At 35.1% G+C, this 13,893-nt stretch overlaps 1 protein-coding gene across 4 annotated transcripts in view; it reads right to left on the reverse strand.

Annotated features, from left to right (window-relative positions):
- Window positions 1-13,893, reverse strand: part of MICAL3 (microtubule associated monooxygenase, calponin and LIM domain containing 3) — a 243,831-nt gene that overhangs the window by 138,651 nt on the left and 91,287 nt on the right. For all 4 annotated transcript variants that reach the window (XM_074266838.1, XM_074266836.1, XM_074266837.1 and 1 more), the window contains exons 3-4: window positions 4,000-4,333; window positions 2,075-2,282 (exon numbers count right to left, since the gene is read on the reverse strand). In XM_074266838.1, the coding sequence (XP_074122939.1) occupies window positions 2,075-2,282; window positions 4,000-4,263 (472 nt within the window). In that variant the 5' untranslated portion in view covers window positions 4,264-4,333. The remainder of the gene's footprint in view (window positions 1-2,074; window positions 2,283-3,999; window positions 4,334-13,893) is intronic.

A 13,893-nucleotide genomic window follows, 5' to 3' on the forward strand; every position in this document is an offset into this window, starting at 1 on the left:
ATTTTTTTCCACAAAGCATTTTTTTTCCACAAAAGGTTTATCTAAACATACATTATTTCATTTATCTTTACAACATTTCTATAAAATAAGGAGGAGTATAATCTAATTCGAAATTTTGCCCAAAGGAACCTATACACCGTACTTATGGACTATTAATCATTTCCTCAAGGTCATATAGCTTGATCTATCTAAGCTGGCTTCTTTTCTAAGGTTTTCCCCAACAGTCTATGTGAGGGAAAACTTTAAATAGATGACCAAGATAAATAATTTATGAATTTCTTAGAGGACTAAAATATTTTTTTTTTCCTGTTGCCAATAGTGCCTAGTAAAGTTCCTTGCAAAGAGAGGCAACACAGTGAAAGATAAAAAGCATTACATAAGGAACCAGAAGAAGTGGGTATTTACTAGTCTTAGCTCTGCTGTTATCGTCCATAAGACTCTGAGCAAGTCACTTAATGTGTCTTAGCCTCAGTTTTCTGAACTATAACATGGGATTACATTCCTTGCCTACCTCATAGGAATTTTGTGATTACTGAATTGAAAAAAATGTGTTTGAAGTTAGTCAAATAGTAATTTTGGATTTGATCCTAAATGCTGGAAATAATCTCATTATTTCTCCAAAATAATATCACCAGACAATTATTTTTGCAAAGTGCCCATCTTTTAAGTTTGTTTTCTTATTTTCTCAGTATTTGTCCTAGTTACTCTTCAGGAATGACACCTCTGTTTTATTGATGAAAATGCTAAAGTACCAAAGATCATAAAGACAGTTAATGGCAAAGCTGGGAGGATCATCTTGTAAATTCTCAATTCTGACCTCTTTCCATTACAAACCACACTATCTTTTTGAAATCACTACCAATTACTGCTCAATATTTATGCTACCTGAATTGATTAGGTGGATTGCTTGAAAGACTTGGGAGAAAAACATTTTAAAGAAAGTTGAAAAAGCCAGTAATGTTTAGATTGAAATGAACCTCCTAAAGCCATTTAAGTTATCTCTTGCCTTCAAGCCATTGTTTATAGGAACACATGTTTAACGATCTCTGAAAACTTTGTTTCTATGACATACTGGCAGGAAAAGTCATGGTAGTCCACCTTAATAGCACCTGAAAGTCTAATAAGCACTTTTTGAAAATAATTTTGTGATCAAAGGTAGACAAATTATTTCAATTTTACAAAGAGAAATGAGAAAAAGAGCACAGGACTTGCCATTGCTATCAAATATTTGAGCCAGAATTTGAATCCATGTCTTTCTCTCTATTATAATACTGCCAATCAAATAAAATATGACAGAAAACAGGCAGATCTGTTCAATTAAATCAGCTCAGCTCCTTTTCTAAAACATACATTTTATATATATATATATATACACATATACATATATATATATATATATATATATATACATATATATATATATATATATATATATATATATAGTTTTTTTAGGGCACAGACTTACTCTTACTACAAAACAGCTTAGTTTTTCTTTTTCAACTGCCCAGAGCTGCCACCTTCTTGAATAAGAATCCCCAAAATGGTAATTTCATCCCCTGTTATTATGTATTTTATTTGTAGACTGCTATATATACCCAAGACACTATAGAGTCTAGTCTAGCAGAGAAAGAAATAATTTCTCTAGCCAGTGGAAAATAGTAGGTACTGGACAATGTTGTACAAAATTGTACATGTGTTTAAAGCCATCGCCTCCCCCTGTACAGAGGTTATGGAGTTTCCACACAGAAGAACATTTGGGTGCATTCAGGATATAGACTCCTTAATAAAACTGCCTTGTAATCAAGAACATAATTTAACATCTCATCCAGATATCTTCTGGTTCCAAATCATTCCAGATAGGCGACTTTTATTTCTACTTTTGAATCATTGCAACTACCTTAGAAACTCAAGGACAAATTGATTTAGAACTAATTTGGTTGCATGCAATGTTACCACCACCACCAGATAAATTGAGTTACAGGGTAGAACTCTTCCAACGTGCCCGCTATTCCTTGCTACCAAAACAAGATGAAGAGCTCTGGAAGACACGTTCTGGAGACTCCATATCACTTACTGATGTGGTCAATGGCCCCAGCGCAGAACTTGCCATAGAACTTCTTGGCACCCAGACCCCTCAGGTCATGTATGGTAAATGGCCAGAGATGCAGGACGTTGTTGCGGGAGAAGGCATCCCGCTTCTCAATGACCACCACCTTGGCTCCCAGTAAGGACAAGTCAATGGCTGTGCGAAGGCCACAAGGCCCAGCTCCAATGATGAGACACTGAAACACACAGCTACTGTTAGGGCAAGAGAGGCACCTCTAGAGATAATGCACCTTTATATAACAGATTCATAAATTCACAACTCCCACCCAAAGAACACTGCCCATTTATTTACTTTTTCTTCCATTTCTTTTTTCATTTTGAACATAAACACCAAATAAAATGAGCATTTCCATACATAAAGGTAAAAACAAAAAACTAACTTGTATAACTGAATTTTTCTTAAACGCAGGGAGCTTTTCCTGTAAGTATATTGTAACAATAAAAATGCAAAAAAACCCAACATTCCAAAGCTGTCCCATTTGTCTTTCCTTCTGTTTATTTTTATGCATTTTCAAAAATGTTTCAATGGCCATCTTTTTTCTTTGTCTTTTCTTAGGCAACCTGCTGCTACCTCTTCTTCCTATCACTTCCACCGCCAAGTTGGGGAGTGAACGGGAGAGGAAAGACAGAAGTCTTTTACAAGCCTTCCAAAGTTTTCTGAAATAATTCCTTTCAACATTCCCATGTGGAACAAGATTTCCATAGAATATAACCTAGGTCAGAATAAAGTATCTGTAAGAGATGGGTGCAATTCTAAGTACTGTGTATCAACAAAAGGGTCAACAGCCTACTTGCTTAATAGTTCTATGTACAAACCTCAAATAAATGCAAAACAATATTCCACTGACCAATACATAATGGTCCAGTATAAGCAGTGAATGCATTTTTTCTCAGCTTTGAAGGAATTAAAATAAAAAAATTTCCAGGTCTTGAAATACTGAGCCTTGAAGATTCTGCTAATGGAAAGGCTCAAAATAGATAAGCTTTTATTCTACATAGCTCTGAAGTATCCTCAGGAGGACAATTTCAAGATTCAAACAAAGGTTGTTAGGGCTTTTTTCCTTCTGAACAGAATTTTAAACTCAAATTTGAAGGTAACTTTACTTTTCTAAGTTCTCATTTTGAAAGCTCCAGAAGATTCTATAGCTCTTTCAGATACACATCCTGGAAGAGACCAGCTATTTGACTTAGCAGGTGTACAGAGACTGAACAATAATGAGAGATATGACAAATACAATGCATTTTGGTAGAATCTTTTTTAGAACTATCTTCACAGACATCCAATGCTGTTGGTTTTGTTTTTTTTTTTAATACTTACAACTACAAAAAAATCAGTTAAGAAGAATTGTCTGTTGTATTTACATGGTATATTGCCCGCATGTAATTTCACATACTTACCAGCTTTTTCAAAATATAACAAAAGCAGGTATGGACTATCTTAAAAATAAATATTTACAGTATATGCCCACATAATATGATCGAGAGGAAAATAAAAATATTTATGAAATATGGAGAGGGAAAAGCAGGAAATACACTTTTCCTATGAAACTTGTTTACTTCTGGCTCAGGATGACAGATTTTTTTTCACCTATTTGAAGGAAATGGTCCTTTTCAAAGAGAAAAATACACATTAAAATCTTAGTCCACACATAGGTCACATCGTTATGAATTGTTGGCTTTGATAACTGAGGCTCCCAGGAAACCATTAACACAAAGTGAATGGCCCCCAATTCCTGACTTTAGAACAAAGAAATAAGTCTTTTTCACACTAGGTTGTTGCTGAAATTTATGTAAACCTCATTCGGTCTTCCAAAACCAATTCTTCTCTGTGAAATCCATTCTAAACCCTTAAGCCTGTAGCCATGTATGCTGATATAGTCAAACAACTATTACCTTGGTGTTAGTGCATACTTTTCCCTTTCTGTAGTCTTTGTGGCTACCCCGTTTATCCAGTTTTGCCCAGAGGGCTTTGGCTTTCCAGTAGTTAAGCTTGGACTTGAGCTTGTGGTAGAAGGAACGATAGTCCTTGGGCTTTAACTCCAAATAGTCACAGAGCTCTTGGAAAGCTTTCAGTGTTCCTTTGCAGGTGCTGGCCTGGACAAATCGGTCAAAGAGAATATGAGCTTCATTTGTCTTCTCATTCCGACTTTCCTCCATGCTTCCACACTCTTGGTAATCCCTGCATAAGGGGAGGAGGCAGTTGTGTTCTCCCGATACCTACATTAATCTATCAAAATCAAAAGAAAAGGAAAAAAAAAAGAGTCAATAGATTTGAATGTTATAATGTCTTCTAGGAGGCAGTTCTAGATTTTAAATAATTACCTCCTTAAAATTTTTTATTTACTTTTGCCTTGTTCTATATTAGTCATTTCTGTATATAATCCCAATTCCTAAATTGACCTTTCTCTTGTAATAAAAAAATAAACACATACAACCAAAACAGTAACATTCAGCAGCTAAAATTAGTTACTCCAAAAAAAAGGAGAAAGGTATGTTTCATTTTTTTCTATTCTTTGTGTCCAAGATCGGTCATTACCAGTTGTTCAAAATGCCACTTCATTTCATCATTTACTTTTTATTAAGCAGTCATTTTATATATGTTTTGCCACTACATTCATGAACCACAATCTGTTCAGCCAATTTATGGAAATAGCCACTTTGTTTACAATTGGTTTTTGCTAACATGAAAAGTACTACTATCAACATTTTGATATACATGGAACCAATTCTTTTTTTAAATTTAAATTTTTTAAAAGTGTTATTTTCAAGTCAATAGAGACCAAAGACTTCATAACACTACTCCATTCTGTCCACTAGAAGATTCACTAGTGATGGTTCTCTTGTGACCCTCTACAGCTTTAACTGTTTTGTTACTCTTTGTCTTTCACTAGTGAAAAGCATTCTTTCATTCCCCTTCCCCCAATGCAGTTTAAACAAGTAGTGTGTATCATCCACTGAGACATCCCTACCCCTATAATATCCTATAATCATGTTCTGAAGAGTATAGGGATGATTAGAGTACTTCTAATAGCACCTGGCTATTACTATTATACAAAACGTTGTATGACATACACCATCATTAGTGAGAGCTGACCAGGGGTTAACCAAATAAGAAAGTTCACCTGTTACTTGAAAATGTTCTTAATACAGAAACTAAAAAGTGCTGACAACATTACAGTGACCACAAGGCTTCCTGATTCCCCTGTCAGAACAATTTGCTACAGATGGCTCACCAATTAGCCATCAGTAAAAGGTGTGCCCAGGAAGAATCTTGGCAAGGTCTTCCTGAATGTTACCCGTCTTTAACCCGTCAAAAGTTTTCTTGATAAGGAAAGCCCTTTAGTTGAGTGTGAGTAACATTTGTATACAGGTCATATGAATGGACTATTCCCTTGGACTGAACCACAATAGAACAAGAACTAGAGATGGAAAAGTGAATTGAGGATAGATGCTACCTGGAGGGGTAGCGCATTCAGGGGATTGCAGGTTACCATCTGTTCTAGGAACTTTCCCATTTTGTTGCTGCCCTGAAGCCAAGTCAAGAGCTGCTAAGAAGGATAATGGAATCACTATCAGTTCCCCTGCACAACCTCAAAAAAGAGACAGGCAAACAAACAAACAAACAAACAAACAAACAAACAAAAAAAGTTATTGGGAAAAACTGAATGGAAATGAGGGAAGGAAGAAAAATGTCAACAAAATAATAATAAAATTTGAATAAATTTTAAAGGTTAAAGAAAATAAATCTCCAGAAGGAAAGGAAAAGACTAATTATTAATCACATCTCTTAAAGGCCAAATTTAGGCACACTGGGAGAGTCTGAAGTGTCTTCCATTGAGAATTCGAAGACTCAACATTTTATCTCAAAGAACATATATTAAATTTACAATGAAATATCAAGAAAGGGGTACTTATTTCATCTGCTAGATCAAATATATGTAAGAGTTAATTACTTAACAAGAAGTGTTGCTTCAGGCTTCTTAATATTATCTGGGCACTAATTATTGCAGCCTTATCTTTGAAATTTGGTGTAGCTAGATGGCATAGTATGGCATGGAGTCAGGAAGACTCATATTCCTGTATTCAGATCCAGCCTCAGACACTTACTAGCTGTGTGACCTGAGCAAGTCACTTAATTCAGCTTCACCTCTAAAATGAGCTGGAAAAGAAAATGGCAAATTACTCCAGTATTTCTATCAAGAAAACCCCAAATGGGGTCTGAAGTTAGGCTCAGGCTCTTAGGGAGAGCTGAACCTATATCACACAGTGATAATGTTATGGTTAAACTCTTTATGAGGAAATTATCAAATTCAAAGAACTGCCAGATCTCTTTAGCATCTCCTTATCTAAAGAGGACAATGTTATTTATATGTATTTACTATGTTGCTAAGTAGCTTAAATTTTTTATCTGATTTATTCCTATCTGCTTTCTAGTCTCAAATCCATCATGTGGTATGACTGAACAATAATATAGTCTATTCTTTCCAAATCCAATGTGAACAAGATGACAAGATAGGGTACTCTTCGAAAGTTTTTGTTGCTGTTGGTTTTTTTGTTTTATTTCTTGCTGCTTTCCCATTTCGTATTTGTTCATAGTGACAAAAGTTTACAAGTTCTAAAAAAGAACCAGTTTTTTGGCTTTTTTTAATTATAATTTATAATTTTAAAAAATATAAGTCAAAGCTGTCTTTAAAAGTTAAATGAGTGGTGTGAGAAAGAGGAAAAGTCTATGGAAGATGTGTACAAGAACTATAATAAGGGAGGATGAAGAAGGACTAAAAAAGGAGAAGAAACAAGGTTCCCAGTGAGTCAGAGCCTCATTTTACCCTGTGAGTATTAGTGGGGATTTCCAAGGCTTGTTTTGCTTCTGACAGTTACACAAAAACAGCAACCACATAAACTCAGCCAGTTTTTTTGATCGACTAGTAGAAGATTTGGGGTATACCTGGTCTTATCTGGTTTTGTCTTCTATTAAAAAAAAAAAAATTGATTTTCCTTTGTTCTCAAACAGTTATACTCTGGTGCCAAGATTCACAATACCATTCAGTTTCTGCTGAAATGGTTATACCAAGAATCCAATAAGAAACATCTTTGAAAAACTAGTGGGAGAGGGAGTTAGTACAAGAAAAGCAGAAATTAAGTTAAAAGTGATGAAGAGAATTTATCACTCTCAAAGAATTTTCTTGTTCAGAAACCCAACTTAAAACAAGGTTATAATAATATTCCAAATGATCATGAGAATAATTTGATGAGATTCAGCATATCAGTATATTTAGAAACCACTAAAATTCATCCTATATTAGGAAATAGCTTAAAATTTAGACTTGGAGTCAATTGGCAAACAATGAATCAATCAATACTAATTATCTTTGTGGTTTATTTTATAATATTTCTCCCAATGTAAAGCCTTTAGTTTCTAACAGTTTCTTGATGAAACTTAAAAAAAAAAATCCAAATATAAATGCAAGGATATTAAACTAATATTTAGCCTTGGGGAAGCTAGGTGGTATAGTACCAATCCTGAAGTCAGGAGAACTAGAGTTCAAATATGGCCTTAGACTAACTGTGTGATCCTGGGCAAGTCACTTAATCCCAATTGCCTCAGCAAAAAAAAAAAAACCAAAAACCATTCACCCTCGTAAAACCTTGTGTTCCAAATTCTTATCCCTCCCTCTTCCTTACCTCCCTATTTAGATGGCAAGTAATCCAATATTGATTAAACATGTGCAATTCTTCTAAACATATTTACATATTTATAATACTGCACAAGAAAAAAAATCAGATTAAAAATGAAAAAAATAAGCAAACAACCACAAAGAGGTGAAAATATTATGTTGTGATCCAAAATTCAGTCCCCATAGTCCTCTTTCTGGACACAGATGGCTCTCTATCCAACTCTATTGGAATTGGCCTGAATCACCTCATTGTTGAGTAGAGCTAGGTCCTTGATGAAACTTTTTAAAGTTTTTAACATATGTCTCTGGCATTTCATGTTTCTGTTGTGCTAAGTTCAGCTAAAAATTATTCTATCATTTTTCAAATACTTAAAAATAATGTAGTACTAATGATAATTTTTATTTACCTATTAATAGCATAGAGATGAAATTGCCCATAGAGATCATTTAGTCAACATTCTTATTCTATCAGTGAAGAAAGGAAAAGATGACTTTCTTAGGGTCTCAATGTTAGTGGCAAAGCCAGTAGTTATAATATAGATCTTCTGACACGTGGTTCATAAATAATGCACTCTTTACATATATAGGCTTCGAAACCAGGATAATTCTTTCACTGCATTATACCTATTTTAAAGTTTTTATTTATTTTATCTAAACTTAAAAGAAATAAAACATATTTCCATAACAGGAAAATAGAAAAAAAAAAAAAAGATGATTATACATGAAACTACAAATTATTTACAACTTGCTATTCTTTTAAAATCATGTTATCATGTAACTTTTTTTCCATTTTTTTTTCTCCTCCCTCCCCATCCACACACCCTATCTGCTAACATTAGACACAAATTGCAGAATACCATCAATCTATCTTACTCAGGCATTATTAGAGCCCCCTTTGATGCAATAATCCCCCCCCAAAAATTTCACCCATAGTTCCAGGACAGCAGTCAAGTATCCGCTTCCAAATGACAAATACTAAACATAGGATGAAAGAGATTAAGACCTGTAGGTCACTAGTGACAAGAGATAAAAGAGACAGGTTGGTTCCTAGAACAATGGGACAGCCACCAAGTGTAAAACTACACAAGATATATTCTCCTGGGCTGCCTCACATTTCCTACTTTGCAAACCAAATGACTGCAAAAGGAAGACTTCAGAAGTGTTAGAGCTTCTAACTGGCAAGCCATAGTACATTTAGAAACCTACTACAGTCATGCAGAGATAGTAATGCCTGGCAATTTTAGTGCACTGCTAAGCCCAATCAATACTGTGAATATGTCAGCTCTTCTCTCCCTACCCACAAAGACAGACTATATTACAAGAAGGAAAATGTCTACGTTATTCTGCCCTGATCAGACCACATGTGGAATATCACATTTCATTCTAAAGATCACATTTTGGGAAATGCAAGATAAACAAGAATTCAAAAAAGACATGAAGGATGATAATGATGATGGCTGATATTCATATATCACTCTGAAGTCTTATATCAGTTATCTGACTAGCACTTCAAGTATTATCCATCTTGTCATACATTTAAGGAAAGTAAGGCCAGACAAGTAATAGAGACATGTTCAGCATGCTATCCATTTTGCTGTGTTTTCTTGAAATTATGGCTCAGGATGGGCAGAAAGAATAGGGACAGTTATCTGGGAGATTTAGAAATGGCAAGTCTAAGATGAGAAACGAGGTGAAAAACTGTAAGTGAAAAGAATATCCTTGTTTTGCTTAGTCCAAGAAGTCAGTAATTATAGGCAGAAGTTGTAAAGATCAGACTAAGGCCTAATATAAGGAGAAAACTGATCCCAAAGTGGAATTGACTTACAAGATGTATTGGTTGTCCTGTCCTAATCCCCCATACTCCTACTCAAATTCTTCAAGTAAAGGATGGATGATCAGTTATTAGATATGTAGAAGAGGAAATTCTGGTTCAGGGATAAGCTGGCCTGAGATCCCTTCCAACTAGGGATATTCTAGGATTCTGCTTTTGCTAAGACTTTCCTTCTTTTCTTTCCTATTTGTCTTATTTTATACATGAATTTAACTCAAATCATGTGTTCTACAAAAAAGAAAGTGTGTCATGCTATTCTCATTTTATGATGAGTAATAGGTACTCCACTTATTCCTAAAAATAAAACCCAAATGCTACTTTTTTATGATCTTTCTCTGAATCTTCTTGCCTCGTTGACCCTAAACCATCCAATAAAAATTATGCATTCTATATATAGCACCTTAGAGATATTGAAATCTGCAGCTAAAGTGTCAGAAATTCTGGAGTTTTTTTTGCAGATTGCAGAGGGGGAGGGAGTAGAAGATTGGGGAAGAGAACTGAAGAAGCCAGACAAAGAAAGAGGATTTGGTTGTGCCAGTCTTAAGGAGATCCATACATGCACCTGGTATTTGTGCCAGGAGACAATATCCTGCATGTTTTATCTCGTGGCAGCTGACTGCTGACTCAGAAGCCTTGAACATTCCTTGGCTGGCACAGAGAACTTCTGGAGAGACACATAAGGAGTGCAAGGTACATGCAAGAACAGAGTTTATGTTTCTATTTACAATAATAATGTCACTGACTCATAACTATTATACTCATTCTCTAGTTCCTGGGGTAAGCAGGAAAGAAAATCATGTTAAACACACACACACACACACACACACACACACACACACACACACACACACACACACACACACTTTCCCCCAAACAACATACACATATGTAATCCAAACAGAATTTGACTATACAGAATCAGTCAATAAATTTAAGAGCTACTTCCTCCCCAGCCACTATAGTATTAACATTCAGGGTTATTTTAATACTAACAGATGTGCAATTCTCAGGATCTATGCAAAACAGAGACTCTCTAAGGAGCTTACGAAATATTCTTCCTCGCACCTCAATCAGTCAGGGATATAACTGGTCTAAACACATCTCAGAGTTGGAAAGTATGCTCAGACACATAACTGGGAAGGAACTTGAGAGTAGAGGATGTCTTCGGAAATTTTTTTTTGTTTTGAATTGGAGCATTGGAATATCCATAGTGCCTTGAATTCTCACAGCTCTCTGCTATTTACAAATGTAGACACTAAGAAATTGTGAGAATTAGAGGATTAAAAAACAAACCCCCCAAACACAAAAAGTAAGCCATGAACATTGCTGAAGTTAAGAACCTTTTCTCCTTGCTTTTTAGCTTGTCTTATCCAACCTCATATTTTACTTTTGGAAATTCTTGTAATTTCCTATAACTTTCTAAATGTTTTGATGCTTTTCTATAGCTTCCAAGTATCTCTCCAACCAGTATGAAATACAAATTTGACCCTTTTTTTTATCCATGAGGAAATTTAATAAAACTCAATAAACATTTAGTAAGTGGATAATACTGCAAAAATGACATTCCATGCCTTTAAGGTACTTTTATACTACTGGGGGCAACATGATGTAAATGAATAAGCAAATCTAAAATGATTTGAGGAAGGGCAGACCTCCAACAGCAAGGAGGAACAGTAATGTAGGAAATAGTCTTGAAGAAAGAGATTAAGAAGTACATTCTATTCTCTGAAGGCAGGAGATGGAATAGCTTGATCATTGTTTGAATAGAGAAAAGGGGCCAAAGAACTAAGAGAAAGAATAAGGGATCAAGGTTGACATATGATTACAATGAAGAAAAAGTGCTACCTTCAATAGATACAGAAAATCTGAAGGAAGGATAGATAGGGAAGACAGTTCCTTACAAAGAGATGATCCACCAAAGAATTTACCTGAAAGGGAGGAGAACTATAGTATGAGACTGAAGATCAAAGACAAAGAATGGTCCAAAAGAGCACTTTCCAGCAGATCTTCTAAAAGGATGGAAGAAGTAATATAAGACATCAGATAAAGAGGAAATGTGGAAAAGCTGATGTGAAGAGTACTCCCAACTCACTAAATTATGTTTATCCTTTGACCCAATGCCAGCTATATACACAAAAGAGATCAAGAGAGAGTACTAGCTATATATATATGTACACCAGAAATCAAGTGATAGACTTGATGGTATTTAGAGTAACACATTTTTTGTAGCAAAGAACTGGAAATAAAGTGGGTGTTCATCAACTTGGAAGAGCTGACCAAATTATGATTGGAATATTACCATAAATTAATAAAGATGAATAATGTCAGAGAAATCTGGGAAGATTTGGTATGAAATGATAGAAGGGAGTGAGAAAAACCATGAAAATAATGAATTCAATGGTTACAGTATTATAAAAGAAAACCATGTTGAAAGATGGAAGAACTCAGATAAATGCAATCACCAAGAAAAACATTTTACATTAGGGAAGGATTATTTTTGGGGGGTGGGGGAGGGCGGCATGGCAGTGGATGGATAGTGATATTAATATTAAAATATATCAGTAAAATATCAAAAATATGAAGAAAATATAAAATATAGCTAAATATCTAGTTATAATCATCTTTTTTCCTTAATACCTTGGTTATTCCCAGAAATTCTCTGAATTCTCTAAGTTCAGGCAATTAATTTAATTAAATTGTTAAACATTTAGGGTCAAAATACTCAGTTCATAGTTTTAAGTTATCATTTATCATTAGCTGATTTTAAAGATAATACCTACCCACATGAATCACAACTAGAATTCTCTTTGTGTGTATGTTATATATATATATATATGTATCTATCTATCTATCTATCTATCTCTATATATAGTTTTGTGCTCTTTTACAGATCAAGTGACTAATTATAAATTGGTATTAAAAAAATAAAATCAAGGATCATTAATCAAAAATGGGTCTTTGTCCTGTACTCTTCCCTATCCCCTCTTCCCAACACCCTCACCACTTTCTCTTTATATCAAAGTGCAAGGTTTCAAAACCTTTTTTTGGCAGTCTGGTGAGACCTACGGATCCCTTCTTAGAATGTAGGACAAGCCTATATTCCACTATTCATTCCCCCCCCCCCCCCCCGGGAGGCTGGGGTTAAGTGACTTGCCCAAGGTCACACAGCTAGGAAGTATCTGAAACCAGATTTGAACTCGGGTCCTCCTGAATTCAGGGCTGGTGCTCTATCCACTGCACCACCTAGCTGCCCGAAATGATAATTTTTTTTTTTTTTATTCTTTTTTTTATTTTTTTTTTATTATTATATATATATTTTATAATATTATCCCTTGTATTCATTTTTCCAAATTGCCCCCCCTCCCTCTATTCCCTCCCCCCGACGACAGGCAATACCATACATTTTACATGTGTTACAATATAGTCTAGGTACAATACATGTGTGTGAATATCATTTTCTTGTTGCACAATAAACATTAGAATCCGAAGGTACATGCAACCTGGGCAGACAGATATTAGTGCTAACAATTTACATTCGCCTCCCAGTGTTCCTTCTCTGGATATAGTTATTTCTGTCCATCATTGATCAACTGGAAGTGAGTTGGATCTTCTTTATGTTGAAGATTTCCACTTCCATCAGAATACATCCTCATACAATATTGTTGTTGAAGTATACAGTGATCTTCTGGTTCTGCTCATTTCACTCAGCATCAGTTGACCTAAGTCTCTCCAGGCCTCTCTGTATTCCTCCTGCTGGTCATTTCTTACAGAGCAATAATATTCCATAACCTTCATATACCACAATTTACCCAACCATTCTCCAACTGATGGACATCCATTCATCTTCCAGTTTCTAGCTACAACAAAAAGAGCTGCCACAAACATTTTGGCACATATATGTCTCTTTCCGCTCTTTAGTATTTCTTTGGGATATAATCCCAGTAGTAGCGCTGTTGGGTCAAAGGGTATGCACAGTTTGATAACTTTTTGGGCATAATTCCAGATTGCTCTCCAGAATGGCTGGATTCTTTCACAACTCCACCAGCAATGTATTAGTGTCCCAATTTCCCCACATCCCCTCCAACATTTGTCATTATTTGTTCCTGTCATGTTAGCCAATCTGACAGGTGTGTAGTGGTATCTCAGAGTGGTCTTAATTTGCATTTCTCTGATCAGTAGTGATTTGGAACACTCTTTCATGTGAGTGGATATAGTTTCAATTTCTTCCTCTGAGAATTGTCTGTTCATATCCTTTGACCATTTATCAATTGGAGAATGGTT

Source organism: Sminthopsis crassicaudata, chromosome 5 (genome assembly GCF_048593235.1).
Source record: "Sminthopsis crassicaudata isolate SCR6 chromosome 5, ASM4859323v1, whole genome shotgun sequence".
NCBI classification, from domain to species: domain Eukaryota; kingdom Metazoa; phylum Chordata; class Mammalia; order Dasyuromorphia; family Dasyuridae; genus Sminthopsis; species Sminthopsis crassicaudata.